The following is a 17,752-nucleotide window of genomic DNA, read 5'->3' as shown; positions in this document are numbered from 1 at the left end:
GCCGCTCCCCGCCCGGGCGGTGGCGGGGCGGGGCTGGGCGGGGCGCGCGCTCGGGCGTTGCTAACGGCTCATCAACGGCCTCCTCGGCCCCCGCGGTCCTGCTCTGATTGGCCGCCGCAGCCGTCACTCTGCGGGGGACGGCGGGGCCATTGGCTGTCGGCGGCGCGGGAGGCGGGGCGGCCCCGCCCGGGCGGGCGGGCGGCTCGGCAGTGCCGGTGAGCGAGCGGCGGTCGCGGTGCCGCGGGAGGAGCCGCAGCCGGAGGACGCCGCACTCTCGCCGCGAGGAGCGCAGCCGCCACCGCCGCGGCGTTTCCCTCCCTCCGCCGTAGCCGGGCTCAGGTGAAGCCGATCGGGCGGGGCGGTGGGCGCGGGTGGCTCCAGTTTGTCGCCCCTGGCGCCGCGCTTCCCTCCCTCCTTCCCTCTCTCGCCGGGTTTGGCGCCTCTTTGTCCGGCCGGGCGAGAGGGCTCTGCTGTCCCGCCTCTTTCCTGCCCCGTCCCCGCGGGACCTGCCGTGCCCGGGGTGCTCCCCGTGTCCCCCCTCTCCTCCGGGGCCGTGCGTGCCGGTCGCGTTGTGCCTGAGGAGTTACCGCTCTCCCTCCGCTCCCTGCGAACCGGCCTCCCGCAGGTGGGGTGGGGTGGGCTGGGGTGGGGCGGGTAGTTGGCGCTCTTTTTCCCCGGACCGACCCCTGTGCCCTCCCCGCCTCCCCCGGTGCGTGTGCCCCGGTGCCCGCGCCGCGGGGGCAGCGGGCCGGGGCCGGCGGGGCAGCTGTCAGGGCAGCAGCCTGAGTCACGGGCTGACAGCCCTCCTCAGACACCGCCATGGGCTTGGCTTCCGCCCGCCCGGCCCCACTTCCTCGTTCGGTTTGGGCCGGGAGAGAGGGAGGGAGGGAGGAGGAAGGGAGGGAGGGAGTGACAGGGCAAGATGAAGCTTGCACTGAGAGCTCTTGCAGATAGCTTGTGCTTTCAGGCATCACCTCCAAGCGAGGAGTAAAAGTTCTCCGGCTTTTAGTGGTATCTTTTACCTGCCTGTCCTGCCGTAGGTGTGGAAAGTAACAAGTTTCATAGCCCCCGAGGGTGGCGCCTGCCCAGTGGGTTTAATGAGCATTGCTCCTCATTTGCCTAAACGCAGGGTGAAATGAATTTTAAAGGAATAACACACTTCTAGTAATAGAGGGGAATTTTTCAGAAGTAAACTTCATTGATTAGCAAGCACTGCATGCAGTGACTGTTAAATTCCATTTTCTTTTCCTCCCTTTCCTCTTTTTCCTCCTTTTCTTTCTTTCTTTTTCCCTCTTGAAGCTCTGTTTGTGCTCTTCACCTTTGTTCTTCCATAGGTTTTTCTTCTGTGTCCTACGTCATGATGTCCTGAGCCAAACTCCATCAGAGCGAACTAAGAACCTAAACTTTTTTTCTAAGTGAGCAGGTCTTCCTAAAAAAAAAATCTCTCAAGTAATGCATAAAAAACCTTTGCTTCAAAGATATTTGTGCTTGTAAAGATATTGTAGTAGTCTGCAGGTCAAAGTCCATCTATGATTTTTCTGCCTCTGCCCTTGGCTGGAAGGAAATACAAGGTAACTTACGTGGAGGCTGTTGAACCATGGATTGGAAGATTAAATTACACATTCTTAGCTCTTGTATACATCTCCTGTCTGTAAGGCTAGCTATGGTAAAGTTTTAACTCCAAAGTAACAGCCCTCTAATCAGTTACTGCTTCTGTAAAATGCTTTTGAAATTAGTCACTAGGTCACATGTGACTAAGTTCACTTATCGATGGCATTCCAGTGAAAATAGCAAATCATGGTGCAGATATGTATTGACCCATAAATGCACTGTCTGCAACTGTGGTGCTCCCAAAGTTTAAATGAGATAAACGAGTATTTTGTAAACTAGGAAGTTATTGTGAGGGGAAAGCAACTGATAAATGTAAGTGGGACTGCATTTAGCACAGAAAGGTTTTCAAGTTGCTAATCCCAATTAACAAAACTCTGTAAACACAAGATAGTGTACTAATCTGACATAAAAATAACTAGAATGAAATCATGCAGCAGTTCTGTGATGCTCCATGTCAGGTGGAAGTGTTTAAGTTGATTTGTTCTTCTTTTCTATAGCTCTATTAATTGCACTTATTCATAGTGTGTACACTGTCTTTCCAGAGGTGGAGAGGCAAAATTTTCTGTAACTCTAAGGTAGCTGCAAAATTAGTAGCAGTGGCTGGGAATGGGGGATTAGAACTTCTCGTATTTTCTGACCTGAAATGTCAAAGTGAGTATGACTGGCACCAAGCTGGTGAGTTATGTGATTCTTTTTGGAATATGGTGTCATCTCTTGATTGCTTGACTTGTATAGACAAGATCTGAATTTGGAAGGTCTCTGGAGAAGACTCTTGGACCTCAGTGTTAGCTCTGCTGGGTAGCCCTGTGTCTGTTTCTGTGTAAACAGGAAGACTTAATAGTCAAGTTCGGTCTGCCCCAGAAGAATGAGTGTAGAAACTGAAGACCTTTTATTCAACTTTGCATAGATTGTTAGGATATTTCTATCATGGTTCTGGGTTGGGTTGTTTTTTTTTTCTTTCAAGTGTTTGTTGGAAAAAAGTTGCCAGGATGAGACTTTCATCTGAAGAGATAAAGAGTAAGTTTTTTTTCATTATTTCCTCCAGGTAGATTTTGATCAGAACATTTTAAGTTGGCAAATAGCTTGTGAGAGCTGCACCATAATATTTTAAGTGAATCTAATTAATAAGTAATGGTAATAATAATGAAAAAATACTTGTCAGGAAAGTTGTAGGAAAGAAATTGGAAGAATTTCTCACTTAGGAGGCTGAAATAATCTGTGTTGTCTGGCACATTATTTTGGTATTATGCAAAATGTTGGAGAGTGTTCAAACTGTAGCGAGTGGTAGCTCTACTACTCTTCTTTGAGTTAAAAACTGTGGTGGAGTCAGATGCCACAGGTGCTTAAATCTTTTTTCAACAGTACATGGCACTGCAAATGTATCTGCTGCAAATGTGAGACTTGCATTTACCGCTGCAACAAACTATCTTGAAAATGTGAACCATTATTATCTTGGAAAGCCTTTAAAAATAATGTACTAAATGTTTGCAATTAATAGTTCACAACTGAGTCTTCTGTTAGACTATTCACATATAGGTACAAGGGAGTGCATGTATATCAACTACTATGTGAAAATATACTTCAGTTCTATTGGGAGATTAGTCTGTTTATACCCAAAATTTCAGGTTTTGTTCTGTTAATCTCCAGGATACGGAACAGAGGAGTCTGGACACGTGTCAGAGGTATTGTGATTTCTGAGCTGATTCTACTTAGTTTTCTGCTTCCACCCCCATCCCTAGGCCTGTGTCTTGCCTAGATTTATGTCACTTGTGGATTGGTGTGGCTCTAATAGGGTGAGATTATAAGTGGACCCATGGGAGGTACAGGAGCCCATCTAGTTAATGCAGGGTTTACCGAAAGGGGAAATAAAAGCTAAGGTCATCTTATCCCCCACCTCTGTGTACTACATCTGCTTCTTTGTGTGGTAGTTTCGGGTTATTGGGTAACGTGTTGAAGTTAACTGATGACTACAGTGCATTTTAGAGGCTCAGAGTTAGTGTGCACATCTACTAAAACTGTCCAAAACTTTAATCTTCAGTGTGTGATTTAATATATTTTTGTTGGTTTGACTCAGTAGTGCACTCGGTGCCCTCTAACATACATTTTTTGTCTTTGATTTCTTGTATAAATATCTTATTAGTCTTTGTTTTCTTAGTTTGTAATTGAGGCAGAGCTGTTTGCATGTTAAGTAGAGAAATTGTATGCCTGACGTTAAGTCTTCTGTGGGTTGGAACAGAACTATAATAGCAGAGGATTGCCTACAGCAGCATTGTTTTTGCTGGCAGTTGCTCTAGCTTAATGGTGGCTTGGTGACCTTGTACCTTAAATTTCTTTTCAGTTTAAACACACCATGGTTCTAATTGAGTTTTCTAGCGTAGAAAGAGATGGAAACTAGCAATCTGATTTTCATAGAGTATGATGAGACAAAAAACACAAATGCAACTTCTGCCCTGGAAGCTAATGCAAATGGGTGTTGTCCAACTACATTAAATGCATCAGTTTACAAGTTCATCTTAATTATGGTTTATCCGCTTCACTTTTTTCTTCAGTGACTGTGAGAACTTGTTCTGAGTACTTGAAGTAATAATCTCAACACCAATTTGTCTTGCAGTTCTAAGCCACTGTAGTGGCTTAACACCTTCGGACCTCACTCCAGCCCAGTCGTGTTCAGTGTAATGGACTAGTCCGTGTTTTCAGTTAATGATCCTTTGGCCTATTACTGTTCATCACAAGATGTTGCCTTTCTGAGCATCCTAAAAAGTCTAAAGAATTAGTAGTGTCTACAATTTTCTGGTGATGGCACTGTGACTGATTTCATTGTATGATACTTCTGGAGCTAGTACTGCTGAATCCTGCCCTTTTTAAACATAGCGAAGTGGAAAATGTAAAATTGATCTAACATACTTGTCTACTGCAACTTATTTCTTGTACAAGTCCTACAAATGTATTGCTGCTGGTTGCGGAGAGGTATAATGAAATGTAACTCTGCATACTGTGGTTTGACTCTGTGACCTCTTTATGAAATTTGTGCCTCTAGAGTTTTGTACATGGGGTTTGGATTCTGCTTGTCTTCATGACTAGAAATTTAAATTTCTCTTAATGCTGACTCTACTGACAGTAGTAAATAAAACCACATGTATGAGCGATTTCAGTAAAGCTAATAAGCTAATAATTAATATATTGAGGGAAATGTAACTTGGAAATCTGTATCATAAAGTTTCCTTAACTGATGAATACTTCTATTCATCAAGAACTACCATTTTAATGGGTCTCGGCAGGAAATCCATTGTGATATATGCCTCAACACAGAACTGGAGTTCTGATTTGCTTGAAAGCCAAGTGGGCGTTCAGACTTGTAAGAAAAGAGGTTTAGGGAAATTTTACAGCTCAATTTTGACAGTTCTGTGCAGTCAGAGTTGGGTTTTTTTTTACTGTTGGGCAGCTTCCTGTTTAAAATCTAAGACTTAAAACATGCTCTTGTGATAGTTTACTTCCCTTTTTATTGTTTGTAGTGATGAGAGAACATTCACCTATGTTTTTCTTTTCAGCTGAAGACTTTTTCTTTTCAGCTTAAGATTTCACCGGTTCACTTGAATTTAGGCTCTTTTAATCTACGTTGGATTTGACTTTGGTTAAAGTTGGTCGTGGCCAGCAACCAACCCATCGTTTCAGTGACAGAGTGGTTTTAAATATTCCAGAAAAAAAAAAAGGAAACCTACAGCCAAATGTCAATGAAAAAAATAATTTCAGTTGCTTCTTTTTCTCCAGATGTGACTGACTTAAAACATCTGTAGTATTAGTTTGTAGGTAAATTGTTAGTGAGTAAGCTCTTTTTGGCAGGGACTGTTAACCTGTAGGTCTGCTTAGCATTTAGTGCAAGAGATTCCAGTCTTTCTGTGTCAGAATTGATAAAATCAATTATTTTGAAACACCTGAGTACAAATTAGTTTTCATTGATAGGGTTTCTTTTTCTTAAATTGATAGTCCATCTTAGGATATAGAACAAATATATGGTGTTTAAATGTAAGAACTTCACAACAAATACTGAATGTAAATCTGAAGTCAAACCAGTGAACTGGATTAGAGAATTTCTGGCTAAGCACTTGGAACTAGTTGGTTGATGAGATAAATTGATTTTTGACAGGTTTGGGTTTTTTTAAATGTGATGAAGAAAAATATTCTCTGGCTTCTTTTTCGGCTATGTCAGTTATAGTTTAAACGTAGAGAAAGATACTGACGTTTTTCTTTGGGGTTTTTTTGGGTGGTTGTGAGGATGAGTAGCTGTGTGTTTACCAGCTAGTGAAACAGCTCAGAAGGGGGGAAACTGAGATGAAGTTATCCAGAAACAGGCAGTTTAATTAATAAATTCCTCATTACAGGTAACCATCTAGAAAACAATTTTAATTACTTTTTGCTTATAAATGCATCTGAAGTAGTTCAAGAAATATATTTTTTTTGTATTAGTGGAATCTATTTTTTTTTTAGCAGAATACCACTTAATATGTTTTGTTCCTCATAGTTGTAGTTCAGATGTCTTTTTTTCCCTGTTGTTCAGAGATAGCAATGGGTTTTGTCTCTTTTTGACGTCAAATAAAATGTATTCAGACCTTACAGAACTGTTTAAATAAATGGGAGTATGGATGCACGTATATAGTTGACTATGTAAAATAATCAAATAGTTGGATACTTGAAACTGCTGTGTTTCAAACGGACGTGTCTGCTTACTGACAAAGGGAATTTTCTTTCTTAGGGAAGCATGAATACCAAGTAAGATTTCTCTACAAGCAGAAAGACTCTCTTTAAACTGTGACTTAAGATTTGTGACTTAAACCAGCTCACTTAGCTTTTATTGTCTGGTTATGTTGCAGTATGAATCTTTATAGCAGATACTAAAGTCTTTGACATTTCATTATGCAGTAAATTATTATGGATTGGTTTAATGGCCCTTCCCAAGTTTAATGCAGTATAAGATGGGAAAAGTAAAATGAGAACACACAAATGTGACGAGGAAGATGTATTAGTCATAATTTTTCTGCAAAAAAAGGATCACCAGTTTTAGACAAACTGCTGTAACTTCTAAAAATTACCTATGTATTGTCTGCATAGCACAGGCATATATGTGTGCATGATCAGTTTATCTTCTTCCTCCACGCAGTGGGAGGTAATCTTCTATGTGACAAAATCTTAATTTTTTTTTTTTGTAATGGGCAGGATTATATAGGTAGATTTTAGTTCTTTAATACTAAAAAAACTTGATGTATATTTAACTGATAAATATCAGCATGTTGTATGGTTCACCTCTTGCTCATGTAGATAAGGGGAAGAATATCAGAGAATCATAGGATGGTTTGGATTGGAAGGGACCTTAAAGATCATCTTGTTCCAACCCCCCCCCATGGGCAGGGACACCTTCCACTAGACCAGGTTGCTCAGAACCCCATCCAGCCTGGCCTTGAACACTTCCAGGGATGAGGCATCCACAGCTTCTCTGGGTAACCTGTTCCAGTGCCTCAGTGCCACAGCACTGTAGTGTATATGGCTGTGAACAAAGTTATTAACTGTGGTGGAAACACATGAAGCAGTTTTGTTATTCTATGGTCAGCATTTCCTGATACTGTTTTTTATCTTATTAGGCCAGAAAGCAAAACTTTGTTGGAAACTTTCAAATTTTATTTGCTTCCTCATACTGGAACCATGGAATGTCATAGTATGTCAGTCTACTGTCAGAAGGAGATAATTTTCTTTTTTTTCCAAAGAAGTCTTTTCTTGTAATGCTAGAATAGAAAGAATTTTATAAGCCATATAGCCATGATTATAACAGCTCAAACTAAGTTCCTACTTCAGGTGCCCTTCTTACCACTCATTTGACATTAAAAGATGAGTCCTTTATTCTCTTCTAACACAGAAATCAGTGCTTCAGCAGATCCAGACAGGAGGGCACGGTTGGGTGACTACTAAAATTAGAGATTGCTAATGCTGTTCCTTTCTAAAGAGTGATATATTTGACATTTAGGGAAGAAAGCACAGGTCAGGAAAGCAACAAGCTAACCAGAGGACAAGTGGGAGGCTGAAGTGTACAGACCAGACAAGTGTTCCTCACGTGCTCTGCTGCACTGGAGCTTTCTCTGGAATATCGGTTATGATGGAAAGCTAAGCAAGGAGTCATGGAGCTATGCAAGACCTTGAATGCAATAGGGAAATGTCACAATCTGAATGTTATGAAGTTTTTCAGACTATCTTGAAGGTGATATTTATGCTCTATAAATAATAAAATAAAAAAATCAATAAATATTTTCAATCTGGCCTCCTTATACATCCTGGAACTTAAAGGCTATGTAAGTTTTTCTTCAGTGTAGGAGTTATTGTTGTTCTCATGTCCAGAAAGAGTCACTCTTTTCCAGCTCTTCACCTCCAAGATCACCGTCATAAACAGAGAGGTAGGTCTTCTTAATGAACCCTTAGGTACAGCTGGAAAAGTTGGGAATGAAACTTGGACCCTGTAAAGGTGGTAGATTTCTCTCTGCCAGGGTTTTTGCCTACCGTTCCCACAGCTCCTGTTAATAGTGGAGCAGAGCTATTTGAAACAAAAATGAAAACGTGAGATGTAGCAGAAAGCTGTTTGTACACAGACCTAGTTTGGTACAGTAGGTTGAGCCGTAAGTGTCTAGAGAACCTTCCGCTCCAATGTAAACGTAATATTTTCAAAAATTATTAAGCAGATGTATTTGCACCGATTCTTGGTTCTTTCCAGTATGGGCTGGAAAAAGATTAGTAGTATTGATGCTGGGATCAAAGCAGTTTGTTGGTTAATGTAAGCAAGAGTAATTGTTCCTGTGAGATGACTTTGTCTTAGCCACATACATGCTACATATTTGCATCTAAAAGGGTGAACCAGAACCATATTTTTCTTCTCTGTGTTTAGGTGTAATTGTTTTATTCCTTGTTTCCTATTGCGATGAATTGAAACCTGGCACTGACAAAGATGAGAGGGAGTGCTAACTGATGTAGAAGTATGTAGAGCTACCTCACATAGCGCCTCAGAGTTCTTGGTAGATACTTTTTTAACCTTAAATCAGAATATTAGGGAAGAGATGGAAAGTGACCCTGAGGTAACAAGGACAGGCTGAAACTTTCCAAGCTCTTCCTCCCTCTCTCATGCGATGTCCCTAGGGAATTCTGCATGCCTGATCAGAACTTTTGCAGGCCATTATGCCTCCTGAAAAACAAGTCTTCCAGCAAAACAGCTTGAACAGCAGGGATGGGCTGCAGTTTTCTGAACTACAGCTGTCTCCTTAAGTGGGATTACTTTGCTGAGTGGTCACGAAGAATGTGTTCTCCCCCTGGAATGTTTTCCTTGTGGGCACACTGTCTCTGTAAGAGGAATTCTCTCCTCTGCTGAGAAGGCATGTACTGTACTTGCACTAATGAGAAACAACAGTTGCAGAAAGTGTATTATGCAGGATTGTAAACTTTGAATATTTATTCGAAGTGAATGGGGTTGGGTGGCAGCCAGCCTAGCTTTGTCATGCTAAAGACTGGATTTGAAATCAACAGAAGGCTACCCTCCCCCTTCCTAAATCAGTGTTTGGTGTGTTTAAACAATGTGCACAAGCTTCATAGAGCTGATTAACTGTATTGGTGCCATCGACACAGTAGTGTGTCTTGGTGTCTCACTGAACTCAGAAGGTGCAATTAAAATAGGGGCAAGCATACACTCCCTAGCATTAACTTAAGGAAGTTAGGCCTTATTTGCCCATGACCTACAGTGGTTAATTACTTTATGGTATGCACTGTGGTTGCTCAAGATTGTTTCTGTGTTTCTATAGCCTGTGGTGAAGCCTGTACTACCCTGTTTTCACTCTTTGGTACCCAAAAGTAGCCTCTTCAGGTTGGTATTGGTTTATGTTACAGGTACATGTGCTTGTTGTAGCTTCTGTTCTCACAGTCTTGCCGTATTTGAACCCAGTGAAGAGAAAAGGTGACTAGCATGTAAGGGCAATGTCTTACTTGCACAGGGCTTTGTGGCCTTTGCACTTCGCCATGGGAAGTCCCAGCTGCCAGAGCAAATCTCCTCTGTCAGCTGTTACAGTGGAATATATGCAAGTGCTGCTTCACACATACCAGAGTGGTGCTTGGCAGCTGATGAGGAGAGATGGACACACAGAAACTGAGAAACATTTATCCCACGTTCAGTGTTCTGAGGATGTGTGTCAGGTGCCTTTAGGCCACCTGGAAGATACAGAATTGCCTTCAACTTCTTTTGTCTTACATGTAGTCTGGCCAGTAGGTCACTTTTGTGCAATACAGGTATCATTTATACATTAGATAATTAGATTCCTTCTTCTTGATTCTTAGAGCCCCTTGCATAGAGAGAGGGCACTTTTGTGCTCTACCTTGAGTTTAATTTACAGTAATAAACAGGGTAGCTGGCAAGTCTGGGCAGCACTACAGTCAAACTGAATATGCAACAATAATTGCCAGCAATCTGCATTCCAGTTGTGAAATAAGTCTTTCAACAATGTATTGTGTGCGTCAGACGGTGACTGGAGAGGAAAGCAGTGAACTCCAGTAAGCCTGATAGCACTCATTATGAATCCCAAATAAAGCTGAACTAGAAAAAATGAGTCTGCATGGCAGCACCGCATTCTGAACGAAAAGGGTAGCTCAGTGCCTTCAGCTCCAGGGCAATCTGTGAGGGAGTGTTAATTGCCAACTCATGTACTTGCCTGATATATTCTCTAGTGGGAAAACCGAAATTCGTGATTCTTGAGTTCAGTCTGAAGCATCAAGCACTGGTGTGTCACAATGTACTGAACTTGAGAAATAAGCAGCTATAACCAGTCCATCAGTTCAGCTTCCTGCCAGATTTTTGCCTTCCCTTCTTCTCCGCCTCCCGCTTGTGATTCATTTCTTGCCCTTAGTGGTTCAGACTTCAGTTTTTATGTAGGTGTTACTTACAAATTGGAGCAGTTTGGGCTAACAAACTTTGCAGTTTTCTTTACCATAAACATACTGGGACATGGAGCTGCGAAGTGTCAGTCTACTATGTTCTAAACACATCTGAACAATTTCTTAGTGAATACAAGGGAATTATAGCAAGTTTTTCTTGGTGGGTTAGGGTTTTTATGTTGTCAGTTCATGCCCACTGTAGGTAGCCTGGCCAGTAAAGTCTACCTTAGACTACTTTAGTTTTCTAGCTGCTCTTAAATCTGTTGATTTGATGAACTGTATTCAGCTGGCTGGGGAACATGAAATAGTTAAGTTTGCAAAAATAATGCAAGTATTAGCTGTTCAGATCATACGCTTAGCAAGGATTCCTATCGTATGAATGTTAATAACCAAACTGAGTTTGAATCATTAGTAGCTTCTCGAAGTCAGATTATTCTTTAAATGCTGTGTATTAACAAAGAATTAAATTTTTTCCCTGAGTGCAATTTAGTTGTAACTGAAGTGGGGCAGTAAGTGACCAGAAGTGCTGCAATTTTCTAGTGTAAAAGTCTTGTCTTGCCTATAGAAATGGTGTACGTTCCTTTTGTTCTGCGAAAGGGTGTTTTGTCTCGTATTGCATCCTCAGGTAAGCCAGTTTGGAAAGTGGTGTGAGAATTGTGTTCCTGAAATACTTTTGAAATGTGAACCCTGTGAAAAAAGGGAAATTAATGTGTTGTGTGTAAAAACGTTTGCTATTTATTGTTCATTCTTTTTGTCACACTGATCTTCAGGGTTGTTCCTCTTGCAGTGCTAGCAGAAAGGCCACTAGACAAACCATTGGGGGGGACCATTTTATGTGAAATCACATGAAGTTTATAACAGTACCTTAATGGTGGATATGAAACAGACAATTTCACAAACTTCTCATAATTCATTAAAATAGGAAAATAGTGTGTGATTAAAGCTGTCTGTTGCAATGTAGTAATGCATCTTTGCTAAGAATGAACCTGAAGCTGAAAAAGAACAATGTGGAGATCCCTACTTTAATGGTGTTTCAGGTAACTCAAACTGGAAGTGTTCTCTTTTCTAGCCGGTAGTAAGCATGATGCTTTAACTGTTGCCATTAATACTCTTCTGAATATATTGATCCTATTTCTACTTCAGCTGTTACCTCCAGAGTTTAGCAGAGCCCAAGCTCGTCTTACTGAGCAGTGGCTCAGTCCTAGAACAATACTGTGGCTGCTGATGGAGTAAACGTTGGGAGGGGGGGATGTAATAATACAAATAGTTCTGGAAAATGAAATTGCAAATAGGTAATGTTCTATGCTTCTAGCAGTTGCAAAACACTGGACCTTACAGCAGAGGCAGCTTTCCAAGCTAGATAACGTGTTCGTTTCCAGGTTTATGTAGGGAGTGTGTGAAGTGTCTTATAACCTAAGCCTTAAGGCTGTGAAATTGCAGAAGACTAAGGCAAAAGATTGTATTCCAGTGAGGGTTTTGGGTAATTCTGCCTAGTTCAAAGGGAATGCAGGTCATCTTAAAACCAGTGTTTAACTTATTCCTCTCAAAAGAATCTCTTGGAAAATATGTATGTAAAAGGGGGTGAGGGTTGATTTTTTTTTTTTAAGGTGGGACTACATATTGTTATGTCTTGGTCCTGTCCTGTTCATAACTGTAGAGACGCCTTTGCCTCTATCTGTAACTGTATGGCATCTTTATGGCAACTATGTAGTTAGTTATATGGCAAAGAATGTCTTTTGGTTCCTGAAATAATGGAAAACAAGCAAAGTTTGACCAGCCTCTTCCTCAGGCTGCTACGAACCACAATAAGGGAACATACTGGGTTAACAGGGAAGTGACTGTAGTATGTCATTTTTGGAAACAATACTAGGAAGGAGGCATTTAAACTCAAAACAAGAATGGTCTGTCTTCCTTCTGTATTTTTTGGTCGTCTTGCCTGTAGACTGGTGTTGCATCAAAAAGAATATTGTTAACGGTATTCTCATCCGACAGTTGCACAATAGCCATGTAAAGATAAATGTCCTTGCCCTGCACAATTATCTACACCCAAAATGCAAACTACCAGGCAAACAAATTGCTTCCTAATTTGTTCCTAAAATGGCAATGATTTGCATTCATTGTGAGTGGCTGTAAGGCTGCAAGAGCTTGCTGGGCTTGCTTCCTTCCTTGACCACTTAAGGGATTTTTAGAAATGCCCAGTGAAATGCAGCATAAGGTAGGGAGATAAGTTTAGGAGCCTGTAAGATGGAACTTGCTGAATCTGATTCCTCTGGTACTGTTCTTATGGAGAAGACAAATTAATGGTTGGTTTGTGGTATTGCTAGTTTAGACGCCCTGTGGGTTAGAAGTCAGCCTCGAGAATAGCACTAATGCCATGTTATCTTACCATGAGCCTCCAGTGTTTTACTTCTAGTACGTGATGATTCTGTTCTGGAGCATATGAAGACTAATTAAAGATGGTGATAAAAACACTGCCACTGCCATGCAATAGGGTAGTTTTCAAGTCTGTTTCAAGTTTGGGGTGCAGGCTCTCTTTGAATCTCCTCACTACTAATTGGTAGCTTCAAAAGCTTAGTGTTTGGTGAGATTTTAGAATAGCTGTGTTAGGTTATTTCTCCTCTTAGTGTAAAAGTTGTTTTCAGTCCTGAAAATAAAAACGGATAGAATGATCCCTTACTGGTTGAAGAATACAGTCCTTTTGTATGTGAGATAATTTGGGGTTCTCCTACTGTAAGGAATTTGACTACTGTCTCTGTAACTATCTTCTTTCCTTACTTCTCTTCAGATCTAGAACTGGCTGGGGCTATGTCTGGAAAGATTTCTTGTGATCTTATATATTTCTTAGCCAAAAAGAATTACTCTGTCCTGGAATGTATCTCCAAGATATAGTGAATGCATTTACTCCAGCAGTAAGGAAGTGAGGAATATGTTTCAGTGTAATGTAGGACACTTCAGATGGCTGGTTACTTAGGATTCCTCAGGAAATGATGAAACTGAATTTAGCTGAAGCATACTGCCTCTGTCCTGCCTGATTATAGCCAAAAAAGGCAACTGGTTAGATTCTGGGAGTTGCATAGGCAGGAAACTGTGTAATGGAGGGTAGAGCACAGCTGTTGCCTTGCCAAACCTGATACAACTCTGGACACAATTGAATATTTATTTCTTTTTTTTTTTCTTTTCCCCCTCCTTCCCTCCACTCCCTTTTTTTAACCCTTTGACCACAACCTGCAGATGATACTCTGCAGTGTCATGAAGTCCTGATATCTTCTATTGCATTGTTAGTCTTCTCTACTTCCTATATAGTCTGTCAGGCTCGCTGTTGTAGGGTGGTCTTGAAGCTCTCCTGACAGCTGCAGTTTTTAATGGCAGCCTCCAGATTGCTACATCTTAGCTCTGCAACAAATCTCTTCATCATGTACGCATTAAAATCTAGTTTTTCAGGGAAAATATGAAAAGCCAGGGAGGAGTTGCTCTGAGAATGACCATTGTGGTGATTGAGGTGGAAGTGTCAGGGACCCTGTGGGCAAGGAAAGACAAGGTGAAGTGTGGGATAGCTGTTTGGCATATCCTGTAAGGCTTAGATCAGATTTTAAACTCAAGCTAAAGGAAATGATTATTTATAGAGTAATTTTCTCTTTATTTGCTAAAGAATTTTTGACTGTGAATATACAGCTAACCATACAGTGTCTGACACAAAGTTACATCCCACCTACGGTAATACATTTGTTGAAAGGAATTTCCCTACATGCTTACAAATGGCTGGTGTGGGCATTTGTGCCCATCATTATTATAGCTGATGTTTTTCTGGCTTCATTCACTGCTTGCTAATGCTGGGACTCAACATCTATTGTTACTGTCATGCATATTTTGGGAATTGAGCTGCTTCTCTCCTGCTTTCAATACCTTTTTGTCTGCAGTACCTCCAGTCAAACTTCACTTATTTGATTTGCTGGATTGTTTGTATATATGGGTATGTTCAGTAGAAAAGTTACCCTATAGATCCTAACGGCCTTCTATGACATGAGTATTGATACTTTCATTTCCTGTTCTTTAGGTGGTAAAGAGCTCTAGTTTCTATCCAAGTTATGAAAAACATATATTGAGGACACTGGTATCTTTGTGAGGAAGACTCCAAGAAGTTATGTTTATGGGATCTTGTAAAGAGGCTGCTGTTACATGGTTAATGAGCCTTGACGCATGCAGCCCTTTTCTGATTGAAAGAATTCCTGAATGGCACTAATAAAATTGCTGCTTTATAAACTGGAAAATCCCTGGCGGTAGTGTTCTGGTTTTGATGAAACACTGAATCTGGGGTGCCATTTTTCGAGCATGCTGCCTGTCTCCCTCTTGTATGGGTGGAACTCTCTCCTCTGTCTGACCACAGCTTCATAGAAGGCTCCCATTAGAGGATTTTCAGCTGTAAAATTTCCTGAACACAGATTTATTCTGTTACTCTCTTGAAGGGTTTTCCTACTGAACGTTATGTAGAAAAAAAAGAAAGAAACTGGTGGGCTGGGTATTACTACTAAGCTGGTGATGGAAAGTATCTAACATCAGTCTTAACTGGTGTCCTCAAATTATTGCTATCTTTTAGAAGTGAAGTGTGCCTCATTGTCTAGACTGGTAGTTGGCATTTCTAACAAGTTATGGTATTTGATTTATAGCTTATCAGAAGAAGGAGATACAAAGTAAAAGTGTTGATTAAACATTTATGATTATATTTCTGAGCTAATATCTCTACCAAGTAGAGCAGTGAAGAGCTAATCTTGACCTGAATGTTACTGACATAGTGTCTGATGCTATGAGGATTGGCACAAATTGTTTGGTACTTGGCACTTTAATGTGCTTTCTCTTTTCTGCCAAATAATGGCTTCCAAATGCTTAACGGTCAGTGTTGTGTTGTAGGGGTTTTTTTTAAAACTGCTTGCTAGTTGGGTTTTTTTCATCCTCTTGGCAAGCAAAACCTTGACCTTATTGGAAGTTTGACAACTTTAGCAGTGCTTACTAACATGAAACTAAAGGAGGGGGAGGCATGCTCTGATGACCAGCGATTCAGAGTACTTAGCATGTGCCTGTCTGCCACTAGGAATTTGCAAGGCAACTTGAGGCTTTAAAAATATCCTTTTTTTTTCTCCTTCTCTTCACAGGTCCCCAGTTGTAAACCACAATGGCGCAAAGAGATGCAGATAAGTACCTTTATGTGGACAAAAACATCATTAATAACCCCTTGACTCAGGCTGACTGGGCAGCTAAGAAGCTGGTATGGGTTCCTTCAGAGAAGAATGGGTTTGAGGCAGCTAGCCTGAAGGAAGAAGTAGGAGATGAAGCTATCGTGGAACTGGCAGAGAATGGGAAGAAAGTGAAAGTAAATAAGGATGACATCCAGAAGATGAACCCCCCGAAATTCTCTAAAGTAGAAGATATGGCAGAGCTGACGTGCCTGAATGAAGCTTCTGTGCTTCACAACTTGAAGGAGAGATACTACTCAGGACTGATCTATGTAAGTAATCTTGTCTATTGGGGTGAGAGTTCTTGATTACATACTGTGTGAACTTACTGTAATCACTTTGCTCCTAAATATGTATGTTAACCTTTCATTGCCCCTATCTCAACTCCTGTGTGACTTAGCTTCTTCCCTCTACTTACAATTTTTTCACTAAACTGTGCCAACCCCCCGCTATTAATATTGAAGCTTTCAAGGAATGCTATGGTAAATTTACCTTTAATGTTTTAATGTCTTTGTTTGCAGGGTGTTTTGAATGCCTTTGAACTTTCTTTTAGCAAGAAGCAAGAGCAGTTGGATAGTGGTAGGCAGGGAGTCTGATCTGAACTGAACTAAATAATAATAAAAACACAGTTCTAATACACCCAGTGTTTGAATTATGTTTTCCATATCTGGAGCTTCAGTGGGGAAGAATGCTAATGCCAAGCTTTGTGTTATAAAAATTCTGGATCTCAGATTGTCTTGTCAGAGAAGGAACATATGTGCTTGCATGTGCTTACAGATAGGAAATGTTTCCCTTTCCTTCTGCCCCCAAATGGACAAGAGCAGAGATCCCTGCTTCTTACTGCTGTGTAAATGACAAAGGTACCATTTATGGGACCAACGGTTATACCCGATGAAGCAGGCAGCAGCCACTTCACTGAGTACCGACGGCAATAAACAGGGAAAGGTGGGGAAGGAGACTTTGGAACCTTGATCTGGTTCTTCAGTTCCCTTCTGATTTTTCTCTTCCTATTGCCTATGTTTAACCAGCAGATGTTGGTTGTGATAATCTGTATTAATACTCTGCAGTCATAGAATGAATTATTAAACCCAGTGGTAATGTAAAATTTGGGTGCAGTGACTGGTTAAAACAGGAATTAGTGTATCTTGGTTTGTTCATTTTCAGACTAGCCTCTGCTTACAGGATTGAAATGGGACTTCTTGAGGTGGAATTGTGAGAAGTACTGGATATTCAGTACTTTTAGGCAGTATGAAATCATCTTCACAGTATATTAGAAGATCTAGTAAAATACATTGTACTAAAGAGTAAATTCCTCATGTAAACATGTATATTAATAGGATCCTCAAAGAAATTTTGTCTAGGTTTCCCCCCACCACTTCTTGTGCTTCCAAAACTTAAAAGCTGATTCTCTTGTCATATGGAGAAGACAACATAAGTAAAAACTCTGCAATATCTTTTTGTATGTTTGGGATGGTTTTTTTGAATGCTTACTACTTTATCATCCCCTTAGGGCTATAGTCTTTCATGTAGTCATCTTATGTAGAATCTGTAGATGTTCTCTTCTGCCCTAATAGGGACTAATGTTATCTAAGACACCACATAGCAGGAATTCACTCTAGCTGTACATCTTGGGTAGGAACCTTTGTGGACTGTTGCCTTCCAAGTTGAGGAGTATGAACACAAGTGAGAAACTCATGACTGACTAGTTCTGTGACCGCTGCTCTTCTGGAGTGGCATGAAGGCATAGAGTTGACTCTTGAAGAAATTATCAAAGAACATCTAAAAGATGCAGGGCTGATATAAATTTAGTCTGACTCCCACTGTCTGATGTCAGAATTTGAGAGCTAATGTGATTGGAGGTTAATGCATGTAATTATTCTTGTGGTTAACGCCTCCTATTATTGGTCAAAATCTGTTCTCAGAGGAAATAATCTTGGTATTGAGATGAAATGTGATGTGTAAGA

At 40.9% G+C, this 17,752-nt stretch overlaps 1 protein-coding gene across 1 annotated transcript in view; it reads left to right on the top strand.

Annotated features, from left to right (window-relative positions):
* The first annotated feature begins 181 nt into the window (after positions 1–181).
* Positions 182–17,752, top strand: part of MYH9 (myosin heavy chain 9) — a 72,085-nt gene continuing 54,514 nt past the window's right edge. Inside the window, exons 1-2 of the mRNA XM_064654962.1 lie at positions 182–339; positions 15,708–16,060. Of these exons, the coding sequence (XP_064511032.1) occupies positions 15,728–16,060 (333 nt within the window). The 5' untranslated portion in view covers positions 182–339; positions 15,708–15,727. The remainder of the gene's footprint in view (positions 340–15,707; positions 16,061–17,752) is intronic.

The sequence above is a fragment of the Pseudopipra pipra genome, chromosome 5 (assembly GCF_036250125.1).
Source record: "Pseudopipra pipra isolate bDixPip1 chromosome 5, bDixPip1.hap1, whole genome shotgun sequence".
Classification (NCBI taxonomy): Eukaryota; Metazoa; Chordata; class Aves; order Passeriformes; family Pipridae; genus Pseudopipra; species Pseudopipra pipra.
This window is presented reverse-complemented; position numbering and strand designations above follow the sequence as displayed.